Here is a 25823-nt window from a genome sequence, read left to right as displayed (position 1 = left end):
GATCCCAAGCCTGTCAGCTGCCCAAGGCTTCCTCTTCTCCTGCAGGGGCCCGAGTGGGATGCTGATACCCCGCTCCCCTATATCACGTTCAGCCAGGGCTGTACATGTTCAGCCCGCTGTTTCCAATTAGCTTGGCCAACATCTGTCCTGTCCCCAAGGATACAGAGCTTTTTCATGACATCACTCCCAAAAATACACAACCCCAACCCCCAGGCTTTCTGCACCCTTGGGGTCTGGAGTTTCTCCTAGCTCTGGTGCCTGCCCGTTTAGGCGCCTCGCTGCAGCCTTCCCCTGACCCTCCAGCACCTCCACAGCCTGTCTGGGTAGCAGAGGTAGGAAGGGGATCCTGGGCGTTTCTTGTCCATCGCCGATGAAAGCAGAGCCAACTAGATGGAGTTTATTGGGTCCAGCGTTGATTATCTCTGGTGCTGGAGAGCTCGCAGCTCCTCTGGCGCTGACCCAAACCACCACCACCACGCAGGGGGGATGCCCCGGCAAGGAGCTTCTCCTTTCCAGGAGATGCACGAGATGTGATGGCACGAGTTCCCCTGCCATCCCCAGCCAGGTCTGTCCCCCAGGAACCACGCGGAGGAAAAGAGTCAAGCACGCATTGACAGCAGTGTCTTACAAAAAAAAAAAAAAAAAGAAAAAAAAAAAGCCTTCTTTATTGAGAGCAGCACATAAAAACCCAACAAAACCCAACCCTTCTTGGCTGCGGTACCCTCCGCTCAAGCAAACAAACTAACCCACTCTAGGCTGCGTTCCAGTAACAGAAATACTATGGTGGGGAGGAGGCAGCGCGCTGGGGGAGGAGGGGAGGGGGGCGCTGCCCCCAGGACTCGTACAAAAAAAAAACCAAAAAAACACACAAAAAAAGGCACGGGGTCATGGGGAAAAGGTGGTGGAGCGTCTCCTTCATATGCCAGGCACTTCGTGTTCCTGATGGCGGGCCCGTGCCCACAGGCATGCCTAGCACAGACGGACGGACGGACAGATATGCACGTGGCGAGCGGGGAGGGGAGAGCCTGGTGCCGGAGCCCGGCTCTCGCCGGGTGAGGGGGGGGGCCGCACACCATCCATGCCGGCAGCCCGCAGGCTTTTCGGAGCCACGGAGAGGAGAGGGATAAGGGGGGAGTACACTGGCTTGTGCTTCGAGTCCAGCAGCCGCTGGTGCCGCGCAGCGGGGTCGGGCTCGGCAAGGGGCCGCAGGAGTGCCGGGGGCTCCCCGGGCACCCGCAGGCCCCCCGCCCGCCCCGCTGCGTCCTTCCCCAGCCAGGGGCAGGGTGCTCAGGCTTTGCTGTCAGCCGGGCTGTCCCCGAGGGCGGTGGCGAGCTCGCTGAAGGAGGGTCGGTCCTTGGGGCTGGGCGCCCAGCAGCGCTGCATCAGCTTGGCGAGCCGCGAAGGGCAGCCCTCGGGGTGCGGGAGCTTCGTCTTTCCCGACTGCAGCCCTGGTGTGGGATCACGGGATGGAAAGGTGTTGGGAAGAGGTGTGATCCCCTCCGTGGCAGCACTGTGCTGCCAGGGGGGACACCCTGCTGTCCCCGAGGAAAGGAAGGGGGCTACGATGGCGGCGACAGCGCGAGGCGCCCCGCGTACCTGCTAGGACCTCATCGTCCGCCAGCGGGCTGTACGGCATCTCCCCGTGCGTGAAGACCTCCCACATGAGCACGCCGAAGGACCACACGTCCGACTTGGTGGAGAACTCGTCCTCCAGCACGGCTTCGGGCGGCATCCAGCGCAGCGGGATCCAGGCCTGGCGGAAGTGGTAGTACTCGCTGCGGGCAGGACAGGCGGGCGGTGAGTGAGGTGGGCGCCGTCCCATCCCGGTGCCATCCCCTCCCACCAGCCCCCTCCCCCACCGACCTGTTGTACACGTCCTTGCTGAGGCTCAGGGCCGAGACCTTGACCTGCCGCTGGGCGCTGACCAGGCAGTTCCTGGCCGCCAAGTCCCGGTGCACGAACCTGCCGTTGGAGAGGTGCTCCATGCCCAGCGCCACCTGTGTGCACAGAGACACCTGGCCCCAGAGGGATGCTGGCACCCCCTGCCCTCCCCAGAGCCCCCGGCCCCGCCGCGCTTCTGAGGCCGCGCTCCCACCTTGTGCTTGGTGCTGAGGGGCTGGGGCTTCAGGGACTCGTCCTTGCTCTTGGAGATCCTCAGGAACTGCTTCAGGTCCCCCTAGGAGACAGACGGCAGCTCAGAGGCAGCACCTTCCCGTGCTCATCGGTCCCATCGCTCCCACTGGGAGCACCGTGGAGCCTCTGTTCCTGGGCCATGGTCCTTTTGGTCCTCGCCCTGTAGGGCAAGCTAGTACCTCCCTACGGGCTAAGATCAGGGCAAGCAGGCCTGATGCTTCCAGGAGGTCATTCACACCCCAAAAGGCTTCCTTCCTCTCCCCCCATGCCCACGCTCCCCATAAGAGCAGTCCGCATTTGCAGCCCTTCTGCAGCGGGGGGTCCCACAGCTTCAGGAGGAGGAGGGGAGGGAAAGGACAAAGCCCCCCCCCCCCCCCAAGTCTTGCAGGAGAACCCCACTCCTCCGAATTTTGGGAACACCGGTAAGCTCAGCCTGGGCTCCCCAAAATCACTGTCCCTGTGCCACCAGCCTGGACCACGCCACACCCGCGGGGCTCCATCTCTGCTGTCCCCCCCCCTCTTGCTTGCTGGCAGGGCCCTTACCAAGTCCACGTACTCCAGGACCATGTAGTGGGGCTCGGCCTCGCGGCACAGCCCCAGCAGCCGCACCACGTTGGCGTGGTTCAGCTTGCCAAACATCTCCGCCTCGCGCCTGAAGTCCAGCTGCAGCTGCTCGTCCCGCGTCTGCAGGCTCTTCACCAGGACCAGCGCTTCGCCCTCGCCGTCCTCTGCTCCTTTCGCCTTGGCCAGGAAGACTTCACCGAACTCCCCCCTGCCTGGAAGCGCGGAGCCGCACAGGGGAAGACAGCACGAGTTAGGACAGCAAATTTAGGAAGCCCAGAGGCTGCAGGACCTTCCGAGCCCCAGCCCATCGAGTTTTCTGGCTCAGAGGTTTCAGCCCCGAGTTTCTCGCTGAGAATTGGGATGGGGTGGCCCAGCGTACCCAGGGTAGTGATTGTCTGCAGGTTGGCACGGGGGAAGTGCATCTTGTCAGCGGCGCTGTGCCGCTTGCTGGCCCCAGAGCTGCTGCCCAGGTTGGTCAAGGCCACCTCCTCCTGGATCTCCGCCGTCGTCTGCCCGTTCTGCAGCAAAGCACCACCTGCAGGGGACACGTGTGGCCTCAGCATCCTGCCCGGCTGTGCTGGTAATGTCACACTGGGGATCAGCCCCCTCCAGACCCCTGAGGACCCCATCCTCAGGCTGCCCTCCCTGCAGGCTCACGTCTGGCCCCATCCCAGCCACCCCTGAAATCAGACGCTGAGCAATGGCGTTGGTCCCAGAGCCAACTGGCCCCATCTGGCCTTGTCCGTCCCACGCCACGCTGACATCCCCGAGGGGTGGCCACATCCCCACTGCCCATTGAGAGAAGTCAGTGGATCAGATGTGTGGGGCAGAGAGGCCCCCGCTCACGGTCTTTTAATGCCCTAGAGACCCACAGGTCCCTCTGGCACTGACTGCTGCAGCCTGACCCCCCTGCTCCTGCGATGCTCGCCTTGGTAATCACCAGATCAGCCTGGAGTTTCTTTTACCACCTGGATTGAAGCACCTTACAATTAACCCCAGCAGACTTTCTGATTAGGAAGCCCGCTACAAATTTCCCCAGCACAAACAGAAGCCAGCGAGCAGGAGAAAACATTGCCTTAAGAAAGCAGCGAGCCCTGCGTTTCCCCTACAAGCTGCCTTGTACAGCAAGACAGCAAACCTGGACTTTTAGTGCGGGTACTGCTCGGATCAGACCTGGCGCTAGGAAGCGAGACTTTCCACGGGCTGATTGTAAGGCGCAGGGCACAGCACCCAGCTAAAGTGATGCGTGTGCAGCATCGCCCTGTGTCACTGCGCACACCCCATTTCAACTAGTCCAGCATCCAGGAAACACCTGGCCGTGCAAAAGAATTTAATCAGAGCATTAAGACCTGACCCAGCTGGAGCTATCCCCGCCAGGAACCACGCTGCCCATGATCCCCATCCAAGGGTGTCGTAGGGCAGCACGGGTACACACACGCTCGCATCGCGTGCGCCCAAGTGAGGTCCCAGCCCTCCAGCACATCTGGCCACGGTGACACGGCTTTGTCACAGGTAGGTTTGGTGCTGAGATGCTATAACTTAAGAGCCACGGCTACCGACAGTTGTCCTCTCGCACAGGCTGGAGTAATATTTACAGAGGAGCAGAGTGAAAAACACCATCTGCCCTATAAATCAAAGCTCGGTGCTACTTACGCTCGCCCTGTTTTTATGCTAATTGTCAGCAGCCCAGCGCTTAGAAACTGTTTGACCCTCCACTGTCTGCAGCAGTGACTGATGGTGTCTCAAGACTAGAAGCCCGAAGCCAAGAGGATAATACAAGACCGCTGCGACCGTGCCAAGAAAATGCCGAAGGCTGCAGAGCGAGTACTGTGCTGCTGAGAGACAGCGCCAGCAGGCGGCCACGGCAGGCGCTTCTGAGCACAGACATCGCCGATCTTTCACGGAGCTTTGATCGGACAGACGGTAACAAAGGGACCAGGGAGATGAAGTTTCATTTACACGGCCGGCAGCGCAGGGGGGAACCAAGTGCAGAGTGCCTGCTCTGCCCACCTGCCCGCACCACGTGAGCATCTCCTGGAGAAATTAGCACAGGCTGACACAAATTCAAACGCTCCCATCAGTCCCCACAGCTGCTAACCTCCCCAGATTCCCTCTGTATTCACCCAAAAAAGCAGCACGGTCAGACAGAGGGACACTGAGAGCAAGCACTCGTGTTGCAGAGGATGAGGCACACCAAGGACACGACCTTAGAGGGCGACTGACTTGTTAGGAGCGCATCGATCCGTAGGAAATCCATTGCAAGGAACCACTGCAAATCCATAGGGAGGTCAAATCTGGCCGGGTCCTGGGGGCACTGGGAAAGTCAGCTGGTGGCCAGCCGGGGAGCACTCATCCTCAGGTAGGTGCTGAGACACTTCAGGTCGCCCAGCTAAAGAGGGACCGCATCAGAAGTGACAGTGGGGAGTCACTCCACTGGAGCTGAGAGCAAACACAAAGCACTTTTCCAAGTGAGGCCACGGAAGGGCCAAAAAGGAGCAGAGACATCTGGGCAGCTGGGCGAGGGCTACAAGCAAGCCAGGATGCATCTCTCTGACAGCTAAACTGGTTCCAGGCGAAGAGAATAAGAAGGGGTAAAGTCTGGCAGAATAAAAAGAATGTAATAAAGACAGGCCAAAATAAAATAAAAAAACTGAGGCAACCTGAAAAAGGATTAAAACAAATTATTTCCAAGGAAGAGGATGTTGGCCAGAGTCTGCTGGCAAGAGTGGGCTGCCTGCAGGTTGGCCATGGGAGAGGCTTGCAGAGGTGACACTAGCAGGGCACAAAACGGCAGAGATGTTCCTGCATCCCTGCTCCCAAGACATCCCCCAGCCAGGCTTGTCTTCTGGAGGTTTGGCTCTGCTCAAAGTATCGATACAAGAGGGAAAACAGCAGCCAAACCCAGTGGCGATGCTCTGCCACACCTCACAGCTACCCCGACAAGATGAGGACGTGGCTGAGTGCTGGAGAACTGGTGCAGGAGGAGGTGCAGGGAACTAAACGGGGAGGAAAACTCGCTTGCAGCCCATCACTCAGAAGACCTCACTGGGATCAACGATGCAAGGACAAACCTGACATTAGAGAAAGAGCTAAAACAGCTTCTGGAAATGAAAACGATGCTGCGGAGAGCTCATGGGTTCGCTGCAGGAGTCATGAGCTTGTGCACAGTGGGGCCCAGCTTGGGTTTTGCAGGGTCTTAGGGAACAGCTGTTAAAAAGCAGCTGAGCTGCCACAGGATGGGAAAAAATACCCTCTGATGGACACAAGGTGGTAGGAACCAGCACAGTACATCATATTGCCAACATGGAAGGGGTGCTGCTGCTGGCAGCTGCTTGCCAAAGCCACCAGCTTCGCTGGCAGCAAAGGTAGAGGCCAGCTGTGGGCAGCTGCAGAGCGATGCTGAGCACCGCGAGGTGCAGCCAGAGCTGTAAAACAGTGCCTGGGGAAAGCAGCCCCCACGTCCTGCTGTGTCTTCCAGCGCAGGGAGAGGTGCTAGGTGGCAAGGAGGTAGTTCTTCAGGTAACTCGTTATGCTCCAAAGTGCCTTGCTGGAGGATGCTGGAGGTGCTTAAAGCTGATACGGGTTTTGGAGACAACAGGGTGAGCTCCCAGCAGAGTTTGGGAGCGTTCAGCGAAAAGTCTCCCCTGCAGCACCAGGAGCTGCTGAACTGGGGTTTGGAGAGGCTGGCAGAGCACGACTGCTGCATAGGGATACTGCCTTTCCCTTGGCAAAGGGCATGTGTGACCCCACATAGGGGTGCTGGAAGCAGCAGCACTACTCCTGTTGCAGCAGGCAGGAACGGCCACGACATGGAGCTGGGACACAGGCTTCGCACCAACTTGCTGGGCTCCCTTCCCCTGCCTATTTCTCACCTGGCAGCAGGTTTCTGCCCCCAGCCACAGCCAAATCCAAGAGCAAGAGACCTTGGGGAGCTCCCTGCTCACCCTCAGCCCCCCCGGCCCAGGGCTATGGGGCTGGCAGGGAAGCCCCCACCCCCGGGGGTACCAGCCTCACCGTTCAGACACTCCATTTCGGGCTCCTCGCCCTCTGGGTGCTTCTTCAGCCTCTTGGCTTTCCTCCGTTTCTTACAGTAGAACATCAGCCCCAGCACGATAATAATGTAGGCAACGGCTGCCCCCACCGAGAGCCCGATGGTCTGGATCATCTTGTAGGGCGTGTGGTTGCTGGGTCCCTCGTCCTCCTCTGCTGCCGGCTTGTCTGTGGGGCAGAGAACAGCGAACCCGTGAGAGCACGGAGGGATTTCCCAAACCCTCTTTGGGAACGTGGCAGGGGAAGGGGAAAAGCCCCAGCAGCAGGGCCCAGAGCTGCTCCAGGGTGGCAGGGGGCCACGTCCCGAGGCTGGGCACCTCCCTCACCTACGACGTAGAGGAAGGCCTCACGGTGCTTGATGTTGCAGCTGTTGCCAGCGATACAGGTGTATTTTCCGGAGTCCTCGGTGGTGACGTCGTAAATGACCAGGGAGCCGTTGGGCATGATCTGGATCCTGCCAACCACACAGAGCCCTTTGCAAACATTGAGAGGGCAGAGGCAGGCGTGGGGCACCCGCAGCCTCGTCTCCCCAGGACAGCTCAGCCTCATATCCCTGCCGTAATCGTCCCAGATCTCAGCGCCCAAGAACAATCAGCTGCCGCTCAGCTGGGGCCAGGAGAGCCCCTGGACGTGGGGACAACTGACCACGTACCCCCCAAATTGGCAACCTGAGACCATGCTGTTGGTACCAGGTGCACACAATGAACCCTGTTCCAGTTCCGAATGGAGGCCGCGTACCTGGGCAGCAGCTTGCTGGGATCCAAAATCTTGTCCTTCCCTTTCCATTGGATGTGCGGCACGGGGTCCCCCTCTGCCTGGCACTGGAACATGGCCGTGTGCCCCTGGTACACCGTTGTGGGCTCTGGCTCCAGCTTGAAGGTGACAAAAACTGGAGGTGGAGAGGATGACACGAAGGCTGTCAGCTCCTGGGAGTGACACCGAGCCTGCGTAGGAGAGCAGGGCCAGCACCAGCAGCGTGGCACATCCTCTAGGGCTGTACCCAAGGCACTGGCAAGACAGATGCTTGAGCACCATGGGGAAGAGCTCAGGGTCAGGACAGACGTTTGTCCCTGCAGGGGCATGCCACCCAGGCAGGGACATGCCACCCAGGTGACCCAAGAGAGCAGGGAAGCTTGCTGAGGAGCCCTCACCTGCTACCACGAGCTGCACGGTGGCGCGGATCTCGCCCTGCGGGCTGTTGGAGGCGATGCACGTGTAGTTCCCCGAGTCGCTCCTGCTCACCTTGTGGAAGGACAAGATGCCGGCGTTGTGGCTGACGTGGGACGGCAGGCTGCTCCCATCTGCGGGACGGCAAGGACAGGGATGTGGCAGCCACACGTGCTGCGCTGTGCCACGGGGCGGTTTCCCTGCTCTAGGTGGCCCTGCTTGAGCAGGGGCTTGCACCAGATGGCCTCCAGAGGTCCCAGCGCCAATGGCCAATGTCTGCCATTCTGTGGGAGCTCCTGGGGTCCATGTCGGGGACAGATGTGCCCCAGCCAAGCCCCCCCTCACCTGTTTTAGTCCACTGGATGGTGGGTTTTTCCCGGCCGGTGGCCGAGCAGGACACCGTCACCTCCTTGTTGAACTCCATGCACTGCAGCGGCTGGGGCGGGGGGGTGAACTTCAGCTTCTCTACAAGAGACAGAGGTGCCCCGTTCGGTGCCTCGGCCACAGAGGGGGGCACCGGAGACCCTCCTGCCAGGTGAGAGAGCTCCCTGCAAGGAGAGGGAGCGGAGCGCGTGGCAGCACACCCACCTAGCACGTGCACCCGCGCGTAGCCCTCGATGCTGCCCGCCGGCGTGCTGCTCACGCACTTGTACATGGTCCCGTCATACACCTCCACGTTGTTGATGCGCAGCGTCCCGTTCTCCGAGATCTCGAAGCGTGAGTCCTGACCAGAGATGGGGGTGTCAACAACACTGTCACCAGCCCTGGAGCTGCAGGAGTGCCACGGGCAGCGTCCCAGTGCAGGGCTGGTGACAGCATTGTTTCCCAGATAGGGGCAGCCCCGCTGGGACCCCCCCAAGAGAACTGCCCCGTCGCCACCCCAAAAGCACAAGGCACAGCCAGTCGTGTTCCCGCACCCCAGTGGGACGGAGAGGGTGCCAGGGGCAGCGCCAGGGATGCCAGATCTGGGGGCAAGGTGACAAAGAGCAGCAGCAGGGGAGGATGGAGCCCAGCAGAAGCACCCAGGAGCAGCGGGGACTTGCCCTGTCACCTCACCTCAGAGATGGAGACACCATTGCGGTACCAGGTGACCGTGGGTTTCAGGGAGGCCTTGCTGAGGCAGTGCAGGTATCCTGGCTTGCTCTCCTCCAGCTGGCTGTCCTTGGGCATCTCCACCCACTTGGGTACCGCTAGGCATGGAAGGGAGGGGTTACAAGGGGCCACTCAGCACCTTACATCTAGCCTGGGTGGGCAGTTCACAACCAGCCATGAGATGTGCACAACCAGCACCTCCCCAGCTCACCCCGAGCACCCACCCAGCCCTTCCCGATGCTCCCAGCCCTTCTCAGAAAGCCGCCTACTAGCCACAGTGATGCTCAGCTCCTGTTTCTTCTCCCCGGCCTTGTTGGCAGCGTGGCACGTGTAGGTCCCCGCGTCCGCCTCGGTGATGCTGGTGAAAACGAGCTGCTCTGCCTCTTGGTACACCCTGCCGGCAGGGGGGATGCGCTCCTGGTTTCTCTCCCACCAGACCTGGGGCGTGGGCACGCCCCGCGGGGCGGCGCAGGACACGCGGTGCCCCTGGTTCGCCGTCAACACCTTCGGGGAGAAGGGGGCCATTTCTTCGATCTCTGAGAGGAGCGACAGACAGCAGGGCTCAAACAGGGCAGCGTGGCCGTCCCACCTGCATCACCACCCCCCCGGGAGCCGCCAGCACCAGGAGAGAGCACGCAGGGAGTGAGGGCGAGCAGTTTCACAGATAAACCAAACACCACTTTGTGTACTGGCCCGCTGCTACGTGGTCCCAAATCTCCAGAGGGACAGGGCAGCTCTGGGACTCGCTGCCCGCCCCATCGCCGGCCCCAGGACCTCACCTGCCAGCTGCAAAGTCGCCTTCAGCACCAGAGCTTTCCCCCTCTGCCCACGGCCGACGCACTTGTAGACACCGGTGCTGCGAGCCTTCACCTGGGTGATCAGCAGGGAGCCGTTGGCGAACACGGTGGTCCTGGGCACGCGGAGAGAGGCAGACGTCAGCGGGCGTCTCTGCAGGACGTGGGGCACAGCCGCAGCCCCGAGCTGTCCTACAGGAGCCCACGGAACAAACGGGGAGACCTCTGTGCCAAGCCAAGGCTTCCCAGCGTGGGGGAAGCAGGGTGCAGGAAGAAGAAGGTGGGACACGCGCTTCGTCAAGGAGACATGCTAAGAAAAGTCTCTTCTTTGGAGCAGAGCTGGCTTTCGTGGAAAGAGGCACCCCCAAACAGGCCAGCTGGCACAGCCAGGAAAGGGAAAAGGGGGCACAAGGTGGCGCCCGGGAGCTGCCGAGCCACGGGGCATCTGGCACCCAGGTGGCACCACTCGCCTCGCACGGTCCCGCTACGCGATCCCTGGCCCCAGGATCACCACTACGGGCACCCCGGCCAGGCTGGGAGATGCCCCGGGCTCTGGGGATCATCGTGCGCAGGCATCTAGGGCTCCCAGCCCCACAGACTCCTCCGGGGACAAACCACTTTCTAAGTCCTACGCAGGGGAAGGCCACACAAAAGCACCAGGGCTCTGCTGAACCCAAGCCAGCCGAGCTGAGAAACCACCGCGGTGGCTGATGCTGAACGCCTGGCCAGGGTTTGGCCCCTCTCGCTCGCTTCTGGAACACGGTGCCCCCTCCCTGTGCCTCCCAGCCCTGCCCACATCACCGGGGTCCCTGTTACTTGGATCTGTTGGTGACGGGGTTGTCCTCAAAGAGCCACTCCTGCGTGGGAGGGGGCACGGCCGCGAACTGGCAGTCAAACATTGCCTCTTCGTTCTTGGTCACGATGAGGTCCTGCGGGACGATCACCGCCTGGGGAAAGCTCTCGTCTGCAACAGCAGAGACCACAGGAGGGTGAGGGAAGCAGGGGTACCCTGGGCTGCTCTTTACACTGGAGGAAACCCAAAAAAGAGCCGGGAACACGCTGGACGGACACCCTGGCCCTGAAGGAGGCAGATGTGCCAGTGCCAGCACAACCCTAGTTCCCAAGCCAGAGCTCAGGGAAAGCCCCTTCTGCTTCTGAAAGGACCCGGTAAACGAGCCAAACCCGCGGCTCACCGATGATGTTCAGCGTGAAGTTGTCCTGGCTGCAGACGGAGCCGACGGCGCTGCGGGCGCAGCAGTAGTAGACGCCGTTGTCATCGGGACTGGCGCTCCGCAGGGTGAGGCTCCGCTCCTTGCTGCTGACGGCGTAGGTGCCGCGGCCGTCGGGGAGCGGGGCGCCGTCCCGAAACCACTGCCACGTGGGGCTGCGAGACAGGGGCGAGAGGGTGAGCGGGGCGCGGGGTCGGCGGCAGGGCTCCCTGGCGAGCACGTGTGCGGGGGGCACAGCCCAGAGATGGCCCCCTTTCCCTGGCTCTCCGCTCCCACCGCTGGCCACGACACACACACGAAGCTATGAGACATGCAGCCGAGTGGACGGGACATGATCGGGAAGCGACGGAGAGTGACCGCAGCACACCAAGCAGCGCAGCGACCGGGCTGTCACAGCCCGTCCTTACTGTGCTCCTCGCTACGCGGCTCCGAGGAAGCCGTTTGCCTTCTCCCCCGGTGCTCGGCCGCAGGCTCAATCCTGCCTTTCGCCTTCCCTAGGCTCTACTGCGTCCTCGCAGGAGAGAGGAGGAGAGAGAGACGGAGAGAGAGGGGGAAGAGCGCGCGGCGAAGGCGCGGGGGGACCTCCGGCCGGGTCCCCTCCTCGGGGGGCAACCCTTACCGCGGGTGGCCGTCGACGTGACACCGCAGCACCACGGTGGAGGAAGGCTGGATCTCAGCTGCGCTGGCCGGCTGCTTCAGCACCACGCTGCCCGTCTCGATCCCTGCGGGATTGAAGGGAACGTCAGCCTGGCTGGCTCTGGTAAGTGCCAGCTCAGTAATAAATAACCGGGCACCGACTTAGAGACACGTAAACCCCCAGAGACAGCGCGGAGCAAAGGGACGCCGCCCTGCAAATGTCCCGCTTTGCCCCGGGTGGCTGTTCCCAGAGGGATGAGATGGGCTCTCAAGGATCTGCGGTGCTCAGGACACGCTTGGTGCAGTAACATCCATACAAACGGGGACGACAGCATCTCTGACAGCCTTGGGAGCATTAGAAGATGTGGGGGCCTTGAAGGCATGAACGATGTGGTAGCCAGACAGGAATCATGGAACCAATTAGGTTGGAAAAGACCTTTAAGACCGTCGAGTCTAACCATCAACCTGACACTACCACATCTACCACTAAACCACGTCCCTAAATGCCACAGCCACATCTCTTAAACACCTCCATGGTGGGGACTCCACCACCCGTTCCAATGCCTAACCCCGTTTTCCCCGATTAAATTCTTCCTGATATCCAACCTAAACCTCCTCCGGCACGACTCGAGGCCATTTCCTTGTGTCCTACTTGCCCAGCCTGTGCTGCCTCAATGCCTGACCATCACCCCCCGTACACCCAAGCATTCCCAGCCCCGTGCCATCCCAAGAGACCCCTCCCCGCACTCACACTTGATGTTGAAGGACGCGTTGGCAGTGCGCGCCTCCTCCCCGCTCAGCGAGTTCCTCGCCACGCACTGGAAGTCCCCAGCATCCCGGTGCCGGTCGACAGCGGCGAACTGGAGGTTGCTGCCTTCCTTGAAGCGCTGCTCCGTGTCCTGGACGGGCAGCCCGTTGTGCAGCCACTCGAACTCCACGTGGGCTGGGTCCTCCACCTCGCAGCGGAGGATGGCGCTGCGGCCGTGCAGGGCGTCCTGCGAGTACGGCTCCTTGGTGAAATGGATCATCGCCCGAGTCCCCACCGCTGCAGGACAGAAAAAGGAGGGCACGTCTAGGGCACGTGGACGTGCAGAGAGGAGTAGGGAAGCACGAGGTGCTCACAGCAGTCTCTAGAGAGCTGAAACTGTGGCATTTTCATGTGGCATCCCCCCACATGGGGACGGGGCTGCCACGAGCCAAGGAGAGCGCCCTGCTCCCAAATGCTGGAGCGCAGGCAGTTCCTTGGGGAACTCAGATGTTTCTTCGAGCTCCTCTTGTCCTGATTTTTTAGGATGTGTGTAAGTTCTAACCATGCAGCAGGACCGTACCGGAGAAAAACACCCAGGGACAGTTTCCGGGATTTCCCCAAAGCCTCTCTCCTTGGGGCCAGGTCTCCACCTCACCTGCACATCCTCAGGTATCACCCAGAAAAACTGCTCTGGAGCAAGAACGGCCCCCGGGAGCGAGGGAGCACAGCGCAGAGGGCACAGCATCAACACCCTGTGCCGAGGGCTCAACCCACTTGCGAGGAGAAACCGAAACAAGAAATCGCAGGGGCTGACCCCAGGGTCCGAGAGCGGCCGTGGGGTGGCTCTGCAGGGCTGGAAGCATCTCTGCCAGGAGGAAGAGAGCCACTTTCCCCCAGCTGCAGCCAGCTGTGCAGCCTGAGCTCGTTTAGCAAAGATACAGGCGAGCTGCCCCGTGCTGCGTTTGCCGGGCGGCGCTGGAAAAGCCCAAGCACCCTGCCTCCACTCAACAAGCCCTGCCTGCGAGCTCGGTGCCTGGGGGACCTGGGGACAGGGCAGCCAGCGCATTCCTCAGCCCTGCTCCTTCCTCAGCCCTGCTCGACGTGGCTGCCCTACAACGTACTCCTAAATCCGGCAGCCGCCTGGCCGCAGGCAGCCGTGCAGGCGCTCTGCTCCGGTTACCAGCTGGCCGCAGAGAGGCGAGCAGACAAAGGGCAATTCAGAGCATGCCGGTCGCTCCGGGCTTCTGCTCCCAGCACCAGGCTCTGCGGGGAAAGAGGCCAGGCCAGGCAGATGCTGAGCATCTTGGAAGCACTCTCCTTTGAGGGACAGAGAGAAAGCGGTCAAAGCAGCGTGCTCCCGGCACTGCAAGGAGTCAGAAAGAATGGGTTCAGAAAGGATTGCGTCCTGCTGCCCTGGCATCCCCCGTGTCCCGCAGGAGAATACCCACGCAGGAGAAGAAACCCTCAACACATGTTTCTGGCCTAAAAGTGTGGCTGCAGAGAGCTTTTTAGGAAAGCTTCGGCCCAGTTAGATAAACACAGCTCAAAGCTCAGCTCACTCGGAAACGCCTGGTGGGGTTTTACCCAGAGGATATCTCATGGAACCACAAAAACTTCCCGGCAAGGCGGCCGAGGAAGGCTGGGGAAGCGTGCAGGGAAGCAGGGCTGGTACCTGCAGGTCCCCAGGGCAGCATTCCCGCACCCCATGGAGCAAATCATCCGCAGGGAGGGGACGGGCACCAGTGGGAAGGAGAGGAGACGAAGATCAGGTCACATCCCAGCTCTGAGAGTGTACATGTGGCAGGGATCTGGATCCGGCACCCTGCACGCACCGAGGTATCCCCCTGCTCAAAATTCATCTCATTTCTTTCAGGAGGCACCTCGCTTCACCTTTCGGGCTGCCCCCAGGACTGCAGCCCCCTCCGAAAGCTCCCCCAAGCCCATCTCTGCTCGAGCTGGGGGCGGCCAGGCGAGCGCATCCCAGCCCCGCCTGACGGGCCTGCATCTTGAAGCAATCCAGAAAGATCATTGTCTCCTTGCCTCACGACATCGCTGGGGAATGCAGCCTCGACCACAAAGCCCTCAGCTGCTGCGCAGCCCCGAGCCCTGCCGTGCCTGCAGCTCACCTACAGCCGCGCCGGGGAAGCAGAGCTGGAAGCAGGCGGCGGTGCCCTGTGGGACACCCATGCTCCTCCCCGCCATGGGCCATCCATCCCCAGGCATCTCCTTGATGAGCTAAAAGCTCTTGGCCGAGGACACGAGGGGAAAAGGAAAGGATCCGTTTTCTTTTTTTTTTTTTTTTACCCCAAAGAGCTTAGGTTAGCAACCTCTTGAGACACCGCAGCTGACGCAAGGACGTGAGTAATCCCGGAGCTGCTCGCAACCAAACAAGGAGCTGAAGGCACGGGAATAGGAATTGGGAACGGGCTTCGAGGCTCCCTGGTTTGGGAAGCAAGCCCACGGGGCTTCTGCAGCTTGCAAGCCAGCCCCGCGCCCCAGCCAGGCCGCAGCAGCGCTACGCTTGCTGCCAGGGCTGCTCCGGCCAAGTTCGCCCCGGCTCGGCTCTGCCAGATGTGCGAGCCAGCTCCTCTGCTGCTCGGCATCTGGAACGGCAGATCAGAGGGGTTACAGCTCGTCTGGAGCGCCCAGGGCAGCAAAACCCGGGGGAAGCCCACCCTGTGCTTCTTCCCCCCAAGGGGAGCCATCCTATTCTTCTTCTCCCGCTGGCAGGAGGGCAGGGGGACAGCTGGCTTTCGGGACTGAAAAAAAAGCCTGAACCACAGGTACCAGGATGCCACGGAAGGAGCTGGGTGCAGAAATCATCACGTCTTGTAGAGGACACGGCCAGCTGGCAGAGGACCTTGATCGCTGGGGAAGGCCCTGGGCACCTTGCAGTGACCACGAAGGGCACTTTCTTGGAGAAGAGGCCAGGGACACAGCTGGGGGAGACGATGACGATGGCCTGAGATGCCCCAGCTCTCACCGCTGACCAAGGTGGGCGGTGAGAGCAGCCCAAATCCATCTCCAGGCTGCAGCCTTTCAGCCTCAGAGTGAATAAGCAGGATTAGGAGACGCCTTCACCATGCACGACCAACCCCAAGCAAAACCAGCACCCCAAGCCGCCTGCAGCCCTTCTCTGCCTGCCACCGAGCAAGGACCGCAGGCCAGCGCCTGCTCCGTGTCCTGGCGAGGCTCTGGGTGCGTGCAGGGCCCCGTACAGGCCTCCCATTCACGGTCCAAGCAAGCCATGTGTTTCCTGGCACAGCTCATTATGAACACGCTCCTATAAACGCAGATTTTTGGCATGCCAGGACTGGGAACGGCACACGGGGCAGCTTTTTGTCCCCTCCGGGTCGCAAGCACAGGGCCAGCACGCTTGTTTCCACCAGCTGAGGCTGCAGAAGCAGGCAAAAACAAAAATCATTAATGCTTAATAACACAAGCAAGCCCCTGGCCGGGTGGGTCGGTCCCTGCAGCCACACCAAGCGGCCGCTCGGAGCACGCCTGCCCCGCACACAGCCCACCCCACGGCCCCACAGATCCTGCGGAAACGGCAGCCGAGCCAAACACCCCGCGAGATTTGCATCTCCAAATGATTTCCAGCCAGCACGTTCCTCTCCGCGAGAGGCTCCATTTGAGAAAGCCTCCCGAACGGGTCGAGTTGCAATAAAGCCCTTCTCCCCCGCCAGCCCAGATGGAAATGGTTTGGTGCGGGCGAGGAGCTCTGAGCACGGCAGGTCTGCTCCGAGCGAGCCCGACATCTGGAAAGCCTTTGGGCGCCCATCACGTTAGCCTCTTAAAACCACAGCGTGTCCCACTCTGCTTAAAGGAAAAGCACCGACTCGCCCCGTGCCCAGGAAAAAATCATCCCTGTGGGAGTCGCCAGCAGGGCTGGAGGGGTGCAAACTGGCCTTCCCAAGAGATGCTCTGCTAGAGAGGCTTTGGCTCCATAAACCTTCCAAGTGGGATTTACTGCTCCAGAGGAGAAGCGACCCAAGTTCAAAGCAGGCACGGAGACAGCCCCATCCTGCAGCAGCTGCAGACATCTGCTCATCCCACAGAACTCGGCCGCTTGGCCTGGGTCCCAGATGGGAACGGCAGAGCTGCTTCGCTCTTTCCTCACCTCCACCCCCATGTGACAATGCACGACCACGTTTGCAGCAGACTGGGGCCACTGCAGAGCATCACGGACCTCAGCAGGAGCCCCATGGCAGCCACAGGCCCTTGCTTGGGAACGTTGTGGGACCCCAGCACCTCTCCCCGCCAGTCCCTGCAACCACCAAGAAGCCAATCGCACACTTCGAACCGAGCTTTAGAATTATTTAAAACAAAAAATAAGAAAAAGAAAAGCCACAATCACTTAGCGCAATCCCCATTAGCCTCCCCGGTGCCGCTCGGAGAGCTGCAGGGGGTTCTCCCCCCCGTGGTTGGGAACCCTCCGTGCCCTGCCAGGGCCCGCACTTGGGAATGGTGAAGCCAAATTTCGGAGCGGTTAAAACAGCAGAACAAAGCCACCGGGGGGTCGGGGACTGTTAATCAGCCGCCTGGCGAGGCAGCGCTTGCTGCACCGCACCGGGGCGCAGCCGGCCCCGGGAAGAGTGCCAGAGCAGGCAGGAGCTGCCCGCACATCCGTGGCAGGAGAAAACCCCAGGATCACCGAGAAAAGGGCTCCAGAGCGTGACCCCGCTTTCCTGTAGGGGGAAGGCCGTAAGCAGGAGCTGGGAACCCTGCTGGCCCCATTAAACCCTCCGCAAGGCCCCGCCAGCCGAAGGCTCCCGCGCAGACATCGCGCCGGCTGGGCTGCCAAGCCCCAGCGAGGAGCACGAATGCTTCGGGGGTGACTCAGCACCGGTGACGGCGCTGGCTGCGCCCGCCGGCCCTGCCAACTGACTCTCCCGGGCGTGCTCGGGGCCCTCCAGCAGTTCCCCGGCTCCCTCCGGACGGCTGATTTACGGCCGACGCGTGCTGCCGGCAGCGCGGCAGGTCGGAGGCGCAGCTCTGATCCGCGGGGCCTGAACGCGAGCCATCGGTGAGCCCCGGTGGCCAAGGACAACGGTGTCCTGGCCTGCATAGCGTGGCCAGCAGGACGAGGGAAGTGACCGTCCCCTTGTATGTGGCACTGGTGGGACCGTGCCGTGATCACTGTGCTCAGTTTTGGGCTCCTCGCTACGTGGAAGATGTTGAGATGCTGGAACACATTTAGAGAAGATCGACGAAGCTGGTGAAGGGACTGGGAAACAAGACACATGAGGAGCAGCTGAGGGAACTGGGGCTGCTTAGGCTGGAGAAGAGGAGGCTGAGGGGAGCCCTCATCCCTCCCCACAACCACCTGAAAGGAGGGTGTCAGTCTCTTTTCTCAGGTGACAAGTGAAAGGACATGAGGCGACGGCCTCAGGTTGTGCCAGGGGAGGTTTAGGTTGCACATCAGGAAGAACTTCTTCATGGACAGGGTGGTCAAGCATTGGATGGGTGGCCCAGGGCAGTGCAGAATCCCTGGAGGTATCTAAGGGACGTGTGGACGTGGTTTAGTGATGGGACTTGGTAGGTCAGGCTGACTTGGAGATCTTGAAGGATTCTTCCCAGCAGGATAATTTTGCGATTCCCCCATCCGATGGAGGCAGAGCTCTCTGGCAGAAACAGCAAGGGTGTTTTGCTTTTCTCCCACAGAAGGGAACACAGCAGGCAGACACCAAGGAGAGCCAGGACAAGCCCCGTGCTCCCTGCGAGCAGCCTGGAAGCACGACGCCTCCCCAGAATTCAAGCAAAGACATGTGAGAACGCCGAGGTCCTTGCCAAGCAAAACCCACCTGGTGGTGGAGGAGCACCCGGGCGGCACCACAGCGCCAGGCGGGTCCTGCCAGTGCCAGAGCTGGCTCAGGGCTGGGGGAGAGACCCCAAACCAGGCACAGCTCAGCACGGGCTCCACAAACACCCCAAGGGCAGCAGAGCGAGGAGAGCAGCCGGGGGCTGGCCAGGAGGAGGAGGCACAGCCAAGAACTTGGAGGCTTGCACTGTTCTCAGGGACTCCGAGCCCACCCCTCCAGCCTCCAGGAGGCTGTGGGGAGACGGGGACGACGAGCGAGGCCGTGGGTCCGGCTGGAGGTGAGCGAGCCTCTGGAGCATCCTGCTTCTCCACTTGGGTTCCTGCAGGTTCGACCTGTTTGCTCCCCTCCCCTCGGAAGGGGAGCAGCACTCCTGGGAAAGGCACTCCCGACAGCACGCGCCAGCTTCTCCCAGCCGCCCCAAATTGCCCCGCGCATCCAGCAGGGCTGCAGACGAGCGGAGCTGCCAAAAGGCCATCGGGGAGAGACCTGAAATGGGCCCGCTCCACCGGCTGCGTCGGTGCCTCTCCCACTTGTATGGGCTCACAAGCCTCTCAGGGGCAGTCAACACGGGCTGCTGCGTGTCACACATCGCCATCCCTCGTCACGCTGCTGTTCTTCCAGCAAAAAGCATCATCCACAGCTCCCCTGCTCCAGCCATTCCCTGCAGGGCCACAGACTTCATCCCACTCCGTCTCTTCATCGCTGGAAAGCTGACGGGCAGCCCCAGCTCACGGCCACCGGCAGCAGGGAGGGCACAGAAAGGCACAGATCCTTGTTTATTTTCATCAGAGCCACTTCTGAACCTATATTAAAAGCCACAAAAATAGGAGAGCAGCCAGAGCAGCTAGTATTTCCTGTGCTCATGCAATATTAATTAAAAGGTGGCTTCTCTGGGAAACGCTGCTGCATTACCTCTCTGCTAAAAACGGAGACAAGTCGCTGAGTGGGGAAAATGTGCAAGCGGGGCACTTTTGGGAGCACTTTTACAAATCGATAGCTCGGCAGAGCACTCACCGCTGGCAGGCCTAATGCAAAGCCCCAGCGAGAAATGAGAGCGAAGCCCAGGTATAACTGACTCACCGAGACTGATTCGGTGATCGAATCTCCTTGAGAAACAAGTGCTTCTGTCCACAGCAGCAGCACGGCCGATCCCCAGAGCGCCTGGAGAACACGTACCTCTTCCCGGACAGCCACTGACCCATGGCGTGCTGTGGTGGGGCCAGGAGAGGGACCAGAGAGAGGAGGGACGGGAGGCAAAGCTGGAGAAGGAATAGCTGCGCCTGGGCCAGGGCAGCGAGAGAGAGGCAGGACTTGATGCAGCCGAAGGCTACAAGCACACGCGAGGCATGGGGAAAGTCCTCAGGAGCTGACCCAACAGAGAAAAAGCCACGTGTTGCCCCCATAGCTAGACTTTTCCCTCGGATCTCGGCGGATAACATCTGCTTGGAGCTGGCTGGAGGACGCGGAGGTCTCACGGCACTGGGGATGTCTCCCCGTTTTCCAGAGCTCGCGGCAGGCAGGAAGGAGGGAGAGGACCCAAGACAAACAAAGAGCAGCGCGCAGGAAGCTCTGTTTGCTTTGGTCCGCGATGATCTTCAGCTGCTGGAGGAGACTTTGCACGTTGGCCCCCCTCCAAGAGGCAACGGGCTGACGTTCCTCAGCAGCACCAGCTCCTCTCCGCTCCCGGGGACGCTTCGGGCGAGCTGGATGCGCGCAGCCCTGCGAGGCTGCCGGGTTTTATCGCCTCCCGTCGCGTCTTTGCTGGGAAAAGGACCAGAAAACCACCACCTTTCCTCCCACCGATGCGGGCACCCGCTTGGTGGCTTCCACGGAGCCAAGGCCACGCCGCAGCAGGGGGGGGAGCGAGGACACGCAGCAGAGCACGCTGCGTGGAGAGCAACAAAGGCACCTGCAAGCCGCGGCTTGTCCCGCCTTTAACCATTTGGAGAGTCGCTGTGTGTTTTGGAATCAAAGGCTTTCTTTGTGCTCCCGAAGAGGCCAGCGAGCAACCCTAATGAGGAAAGTTGTTTATACGAGGGCTTAAGCAACGCGGCGCCCATCTCGCGCCAGCAGCACGTTTGACAGCACGGGCAGAAAGCCCACGTTGCCTTCAGCCCTCCCCTGGGCAGCGAGGACGGGGCTCGGCCGCTCCGTGCCGTCGCTCCTGCTTCAGGGCATGGAGGACAGACAGAGTGGGACCACGGTGACAGTCCCAGGGAACTGTGCCGCCACTCTTTGGGGCAGCCCGAGCTGAATTTATGTCACCCAGGAGCTGACGCACAAGTCACTTAGACCCCAGCCCCATCCCGCAGGAGCCCCCCACGCACGCAGCAACCCCCGTCACTTCTTCCCAGCCTGCAACATCTCATTGCCCAGAGCTGGAGGGTTCGTGCACCTGAAAGCTGACGTGCCACCCCGTCTTCCAGACGGCAGCCTGCCCGTACCAGTTTTCCTGCAGAGCCCCGCCGCTGACGTAACCCCCCCCCAGCCCCACAGAGGTCCCAGCCGCCCCGCAACCGCGGCTTTGGCGGAGGCACCCAGGACACGCTCCGGGGCCCTACGTAAGCAAAAGACGAACGCCCCAAAATCAGGAAAATCCTGCTCCGTTCTCACCAGGAGAGAGGTCATCGGCACCCCAATACCTCGTGACTCCGGTGGGGTCATCGGTTAAAACCTCCTCCCCAGACACACAGCTCGTGTGTCCCCGCTGTGCGAGGGGAGAGGAGCTGGCGGGTGCCCACCGCTGTCACCTTGGATCCGTCTGGTTTTGGTTTCTCCTCTCTCGGGCACCCCGATGCCTCAGCACCCATCTGTTCACCACCGACAGGGAGGTTTTAAGCAGCGACCCGGGCCTTGCCTGGACGCCACGTAATGCTTTACGGGATTAAAACGAGCTCTCAAGATGGGTCCTCGCAGGATGCCTTCACCGAGGGGTCAAAATGGGAGGAGGGAGATTTTGGAGAGCTGAGCAAACCAAAGAGCCTACAAGGAGTACCAAAAGCACCTACCCAGCAGCTGTCCCAAAGCGCCCCGAGACGAGCAGGCTCAGGAGAAGCCCAGCCCCGTGTGCCAGGCTTCCAGAAGCTGCACGCTGCTCCGAGGTGCCCCTCGCCTCTCCTTTTGCTGATGGCACAGCACGCGCTGGTCACCTCTCAAAGGCAGCCTCTTCTCTGAGCAGACAGAGATCGCTTCCCCGAAAAAAGGCAAGGCTTAAATTAAGACTAGGAGTACTGTACGGCTCAGCCTTTTAAGCTCAGGAAAAACATTTTTGTATTAAATCTTCAAAAAAAAAAAAAAATGCTGGCGCACGGAGTGAGGAACGGAGCTGGAGCAGCAGTCAATGAGAAGCACATGCGCTGCAGACCTGGCTGCCAACACAAATTGATGCTTTGAAACAAAGACCACTTGTGTTTGGCTCGAAGATCTTCCCCAGCTACTCGGCGGGGGCTGCGCGGATTGAGAGGAGACACAGGTAAAGACCAGGGGGTGGCACTTGGTGCCGAGCATTTCCCCCAAACAAAGGAACGACCCCAAACGGAGCCCCTGCCTGCACAGGTTCATGCTCCTCCCGCTGCGGCGTGCCAAGGGAGGAGGAAAGGTGGGACAAACCTTTGGGTAGGACTCCTCGCTCTGAGCTCGGGCGGCATCCCCACCTCACTGCTGCCAAAACCTCACGAGGACGTGGGGAAGGAGTCGCAAAGCACACGCGGAGCCGCGCGAAAAGCCCCAAAACCTGCAGCATCCTCACCTGCTCCCCACCGGGTCTCCGTCGGAGAGCAAACCCTCCCGTGCCCAGCAGTGGGATCGCTTCTTGCAGGCATGCTGGCACACGAGGCACGCTGCAGCAGCGCTTTAACCCCACCGGCGCGAGATAACATCTGCTCTCCCAACAGATGCGAGGCATTTACGAGCGGCAATTGGATGCCACCCCCCAAACATCCTCCAGGCAAGGAGCGGGACGCGGAGCCAGACCACCCAAGGGGCACCCCTGCCACGACGATGCCCAGGAACCACCCGGTACCGGCTGTCAAATCACCCTATTTTTCCCCCAAAATGGACTCGTTGATTTCTTCTGTCCCTGTCCCTCTCCCACCTCGAGCACGACCAGCCTTCTCCTGGGGGCGCGCACAGTTTTCACAACCCCCCCCCCAGATTTACCATCACCACCCCATAGGACCTAACGCCTCACAAAGGAGAGATGCCTCCGTGCCTCGCCGCCCTCCAGGCCTCCCCAAAACCACCCAGCCCACGACCCCCCATCGCCCCCATCCCCGTCTCCTCGGGGTCCGGGCAGACAATCGCACGTCCCCCCAACCTCGGGGGAATTTTCCTACCACCACGGCGGCGGCGACCGCCTCGACAAAGAGCACGTTTGTGCCCGAGCCTGCTGCTAAATGCGCGGTTGTTCCCGGATCCCAAATATCGAGGGCTGTGGAAACACCCACTGCTAACGCGGAATGCTTCGCATTCCAGGTCGGAGAGCCGCGCTCGGACCGTTCAGGGAGGAAAGAGTGTTTATTCACTGGAGAGAGGTGTAGGGCCGGCTATTTACTTAAGCCCACGTGTACTTGCTGGAGGACAGCTTTGATCTTTGCGGCCCAAGCGGGAGATGAATTGCAACGGAGGGAAGAAAAATATTAGTGTAAAGCTCCCCGAGCAAATACCCGTAGCCGGGCCTCGCGGCCTTCAGATCTCTTTCAAGTGCCCTATCGCCTGGCCCCGCTCTCCCCTCGCCTTTCCTCCCAAACCCTATGCACCATGGAAGAGGCACTGCTGGCCCTCCGGGGCCACGCTCACTGCCCGCCAGGCCTCGAGGCCGGCCGAAGGAGCACCACAAAGACGCGCGGTCCTGCCGGTGAGAGCACCCATCACGCCGTGGAACCACGGGTGCTCGCCGTGGCTGGAACACCTGCCTCCGATCGACCCGAGACCGCGTTTTAGGAGACAGGAGGACGGTCTGGGATCGATTAGGGGACCGGAGGACGTCCCAAAGCTATGCGGGAGGTGACATCCCTCCCTCCGGTGCCAACTCTTGGTAGTCCAAGAGGCAACGGACCCGCTGCGGGGACAAAGGAGTGCCCACAGCCGTGGGGTCCCCATGCCTCCAGAGCCCCGCTGTGTCAGGAGCTGCACCCCACCGAGGGCACCTCCGGGTCCCGAAGGACACCAGGTGGTTCTGGATATGAGAGCAGCGTTGGCTTCTCGCTGCTTGGCCCCAAAACGTCCCAGAAGTGTGCTGAGCAGCACAGCTTTCCGGACACCGAAGGGATGCTCGCTCGGATCAGCCTCCGCCGTGCTCGGAAGCAGACGGCGGCTTGGGCGCGAGGAGCGGAGGTCGCCCACGTCGCGCTGCTGGGGGTTTGTGTCGGACTCTTGAAACCCGAGAGGAATTCCGAGACCTCATCCGGCCGTTCCCGTTTTCGGAGGTTTTGCGCTTTAGGCTCGCAAGCGGGCGCGGGGAAGGCACCGCCGCGCCGACGTGGGACGCGAAGGCACATCCAGAAGGAAAGAGACATTTGGGGCTTCGGGGCTCGCCAGAAAAGTTGACTCAGCGAATATTTCCCCGCACGCTCCGGCGGCGGCCGAGGGCGCATCTGGCGTCGCCGCCGTTGAGAGGGGGCTCGGCCGGGCAGCCCAAGCGGGAGAAGAAGGAGGAGGAGGAGGAGGAGGAGGAGGAGGAGGAGGAGGCGAAGGGGCTGGGAGGCCCGGAGTACATACGTGGCGCGGGAGGGATGAGCATCCATGGGGAGAGCACGGGGAGGTCGGCGGCCTCCCTGCCTCCAACCCTCCCAGCCTCCCTCCCTCCCTCCATTCCAGCCTCCTTCCACTCCAGCCTCCCTGCCTCCCAGCCTCTCTCCCTGCCTCCCAGCCTCTCTCCCTGCCTCCCAGCCTCTCTCCTTCCTTCCCAGCCTCGCTCCTTCTCCCCCAGCCTCGCTCCTTCCCTCCCAGCCTCTCCCCTTCCCTCCCAGCCTCTCCCCCAGCCTCCCTCCTCCCCAGCCTCCCCCCGTCCTCCCGCAGCCCCCAGCCTCCCCCCCCCGCCCCCCCGTCGGCGGGGGCTCCCCGGGGCTCGGCCCGGCCCCGCACTCACCGAGCACCAGCAGCGCCCGCACCGCCGCCATCCTCCGCCCCGTCCCGCACCGCCCCGCGCCGCTCAGCGCGCGCCCCGGCCCCGGGCCATGCCGCCCCACCGGGAGGGGCTTCCGGGGGCGGGGCCGGCGGAGGGAAGCGGGCGGGGCTAAACGGGAGGGGCGGGGCTAAATCGGGAGGGGCGTGGCCAAAGGGGGGGCGAGGGGGAGGAGGAGAGAATGAAAGGGCTTCGGTGGTTACTGAAAAGGGGGAAAAAAAAAAAAAAAAACACACGCACAAAAAAACAAAAACAGACCAAAAAACACACACGCACACAAAAAATAGACAAAAAAAAACAAAAAGCAGACAAAAAAGACAAAAAAAAAAAAAACAAAACCAGACAAAAAACAAAAACGGACAAAAAAAAGACAAAAAAATCAGAAAAAAAGACAAAACAAAAAAAAAAAGAACAAACAAGCTACACAACAAAACCAAAAATACAAACTGCAAAAGGAAAACAAAAAAAAGCTACAAAACAAAGCCAAAAAAATACAAACTACGAGACAAAATCGAAAAAAACTACAGAAAACAAACTACAAAAATAAATAAAAAAAAAAACACAATGAAAAAAGCAAAACCAAAGAGCTACAAAAAGCAAAGACAAATGAAAAAATTATAAAAAGTACAAAAATTTAGCAATAAAGTACAAAAGAACAAAAGCACAAAAAACAAAAAGCAAATGAAAACACAACAAAAATAAAAGTTACAAAAAAATTTTAAAAAATCGCAACAATTTAAAACAATCGCAAACGTTTAAAAATTTGCAAACAATCACAAAGGCCACCACATTAAAAAATATCAAAATTTTAAATAATTTTTAAAAAATCAAAAAACGCAAAAAAAGTAAAATTATTTTTTAAGCTACAGAAAAATTAAAAAATATGAAAATGTACAAAAATTACAAAACCCAAAAATTTACGTTACAAAAATATGAAAAATGCAAAAAAAGTACAAAAAATACAAAACCCCAAAATTTTAAATTTCAAAATTGCATAAAATAAATAAATTTTAAAAATAACAAAAAAATACGAATAAAATAAAATAAAATAGAAAAATTAAATAAAGAAAATAAAAAACTACTAGACGTTAAAAAAGTGAAGGAATTCTGCAGAGCTCCCCTCCCACCCCGGGGCTCACCGAGGGATCCCCCTGAGGGGCCGGTGCCCATCACCGCCCCCCGCAGCCCCACGCCTCCTGGCGCAGGGCTCCCTGCCTCTTGCCCGGCCCCCCGAGCCCCGCATGGAGGCCCACCACCAGCCTCCCCGCACCATCCCTGGGGACGAGGCCGAGACCCGTGCCTGAGCCATGCAGCAGGGCTTTGCCTGTAGCCCAGCCGCCTTCAGAGCGGAACCGCGGCTTCCTGTCACCGGGAGCGGCTCTGGTTGTGGTCGGGACCACACAGGCCTCAGGGGAAGCCGGGGGCGACTCCGCAGCCTCCCTCTTCCCACCACCTGCCCCG

The 25823-nt window shown here is 60.3% G+C and overlaps 1 protein-coding gene across 2 annotated transcripts; it reads right to left on the bottom strand.

Moving 5' to 3' along the window:
• Positions 1 to 646: 646 nt before the first annotated feature.
• Positions 647 to 24423, bottom strand: PTK7 (protein tyrosine kinase 7 (inactive)). Of its 2 annotated transcripts, none has more exons than XM_040551246.1 (20): positions 24327 to 24423; positions 12417 to 12710; positions 11649 to 11751; positions 10994 to 11184; positions 10617 to 10764; positions 9786 to 9916; positions 9276 to 9542; positions 8971 to 9104; positions 8503 to 8638; positions 8260 to 8379; positions 7899 to 8048; positions 7486 to 7636; positions 7074 to 7201; positions 6712 to 6915; positions 3077 to 3232; positions 2677 to 2909; positions 2096 to 2176; positions 1864 to 2015; positions 1597 to 1775; positions 647 to 1448 (listed from the first exon to the last, which is right to left on the bottom strand). In XM_040551246.1, the coding sequence occupies exons 1-20, from the start codon at positions 24355 to 24357 to the stop codon at positions 1288 to 1290; spliced, it is 3150 nt and encodes a 1049-aa protein (XP_040407180.1). In that variant the 5' UTR covers positions 24358 to 24423; the 3' UTR covers positions 647 to 1287. The 2 variants fall into 2 exon arrangements, with proteins under 2 accessions (XP_040407180.1, XP_040407179.1); XM_040551245.1 differs by lacking the exon at positions 24327 to 24423 and adding an exon at positions 23957 to 23993.
• Between the last annotated feature and the right edge of the window lie 1400 nt (positions 24424 to 25823).

The sequence above is a fragment of the Cygnus olor genome, chromosome 3 (genome assembly GCF_009769625.2).
Source record: "Cygnus olor isolate bCygOlo1 chromosome 3, bCygOlo1.pri.v2, whole genome shotgun sequence".
NCBI lineage: Eukaryota > Metazoa > Chordata > Aves > Anseriformes > Anatidae > Cygnus > Cygnus olor.
This window is presented reverse-complemented; position numbering and strand designations above follow the sequence as displayed.

Coding starts and splice junctions, on each gene's coding strand:
- PTK7 (XM_040551246.1), bottom strand. CDS start 24,357: ATGGCGGCGGTGCGGGCGCTGCTGGTGCTCG. Junction 11,185..11,648: donor CACGTCGACGGCCACCCGCG/GTAAGGGTTGCC, acceptor CCTGTCTCGCAG/CCCCACGTGGCAGTGGTTTC. Junction 2,016..2,095: donor CCCTCAGCACCAAGCACAAG/GTGGGAGCGCGG, acceptor CTCTGGGGCCAG/GTGTCTCTGTGCACACAGGT.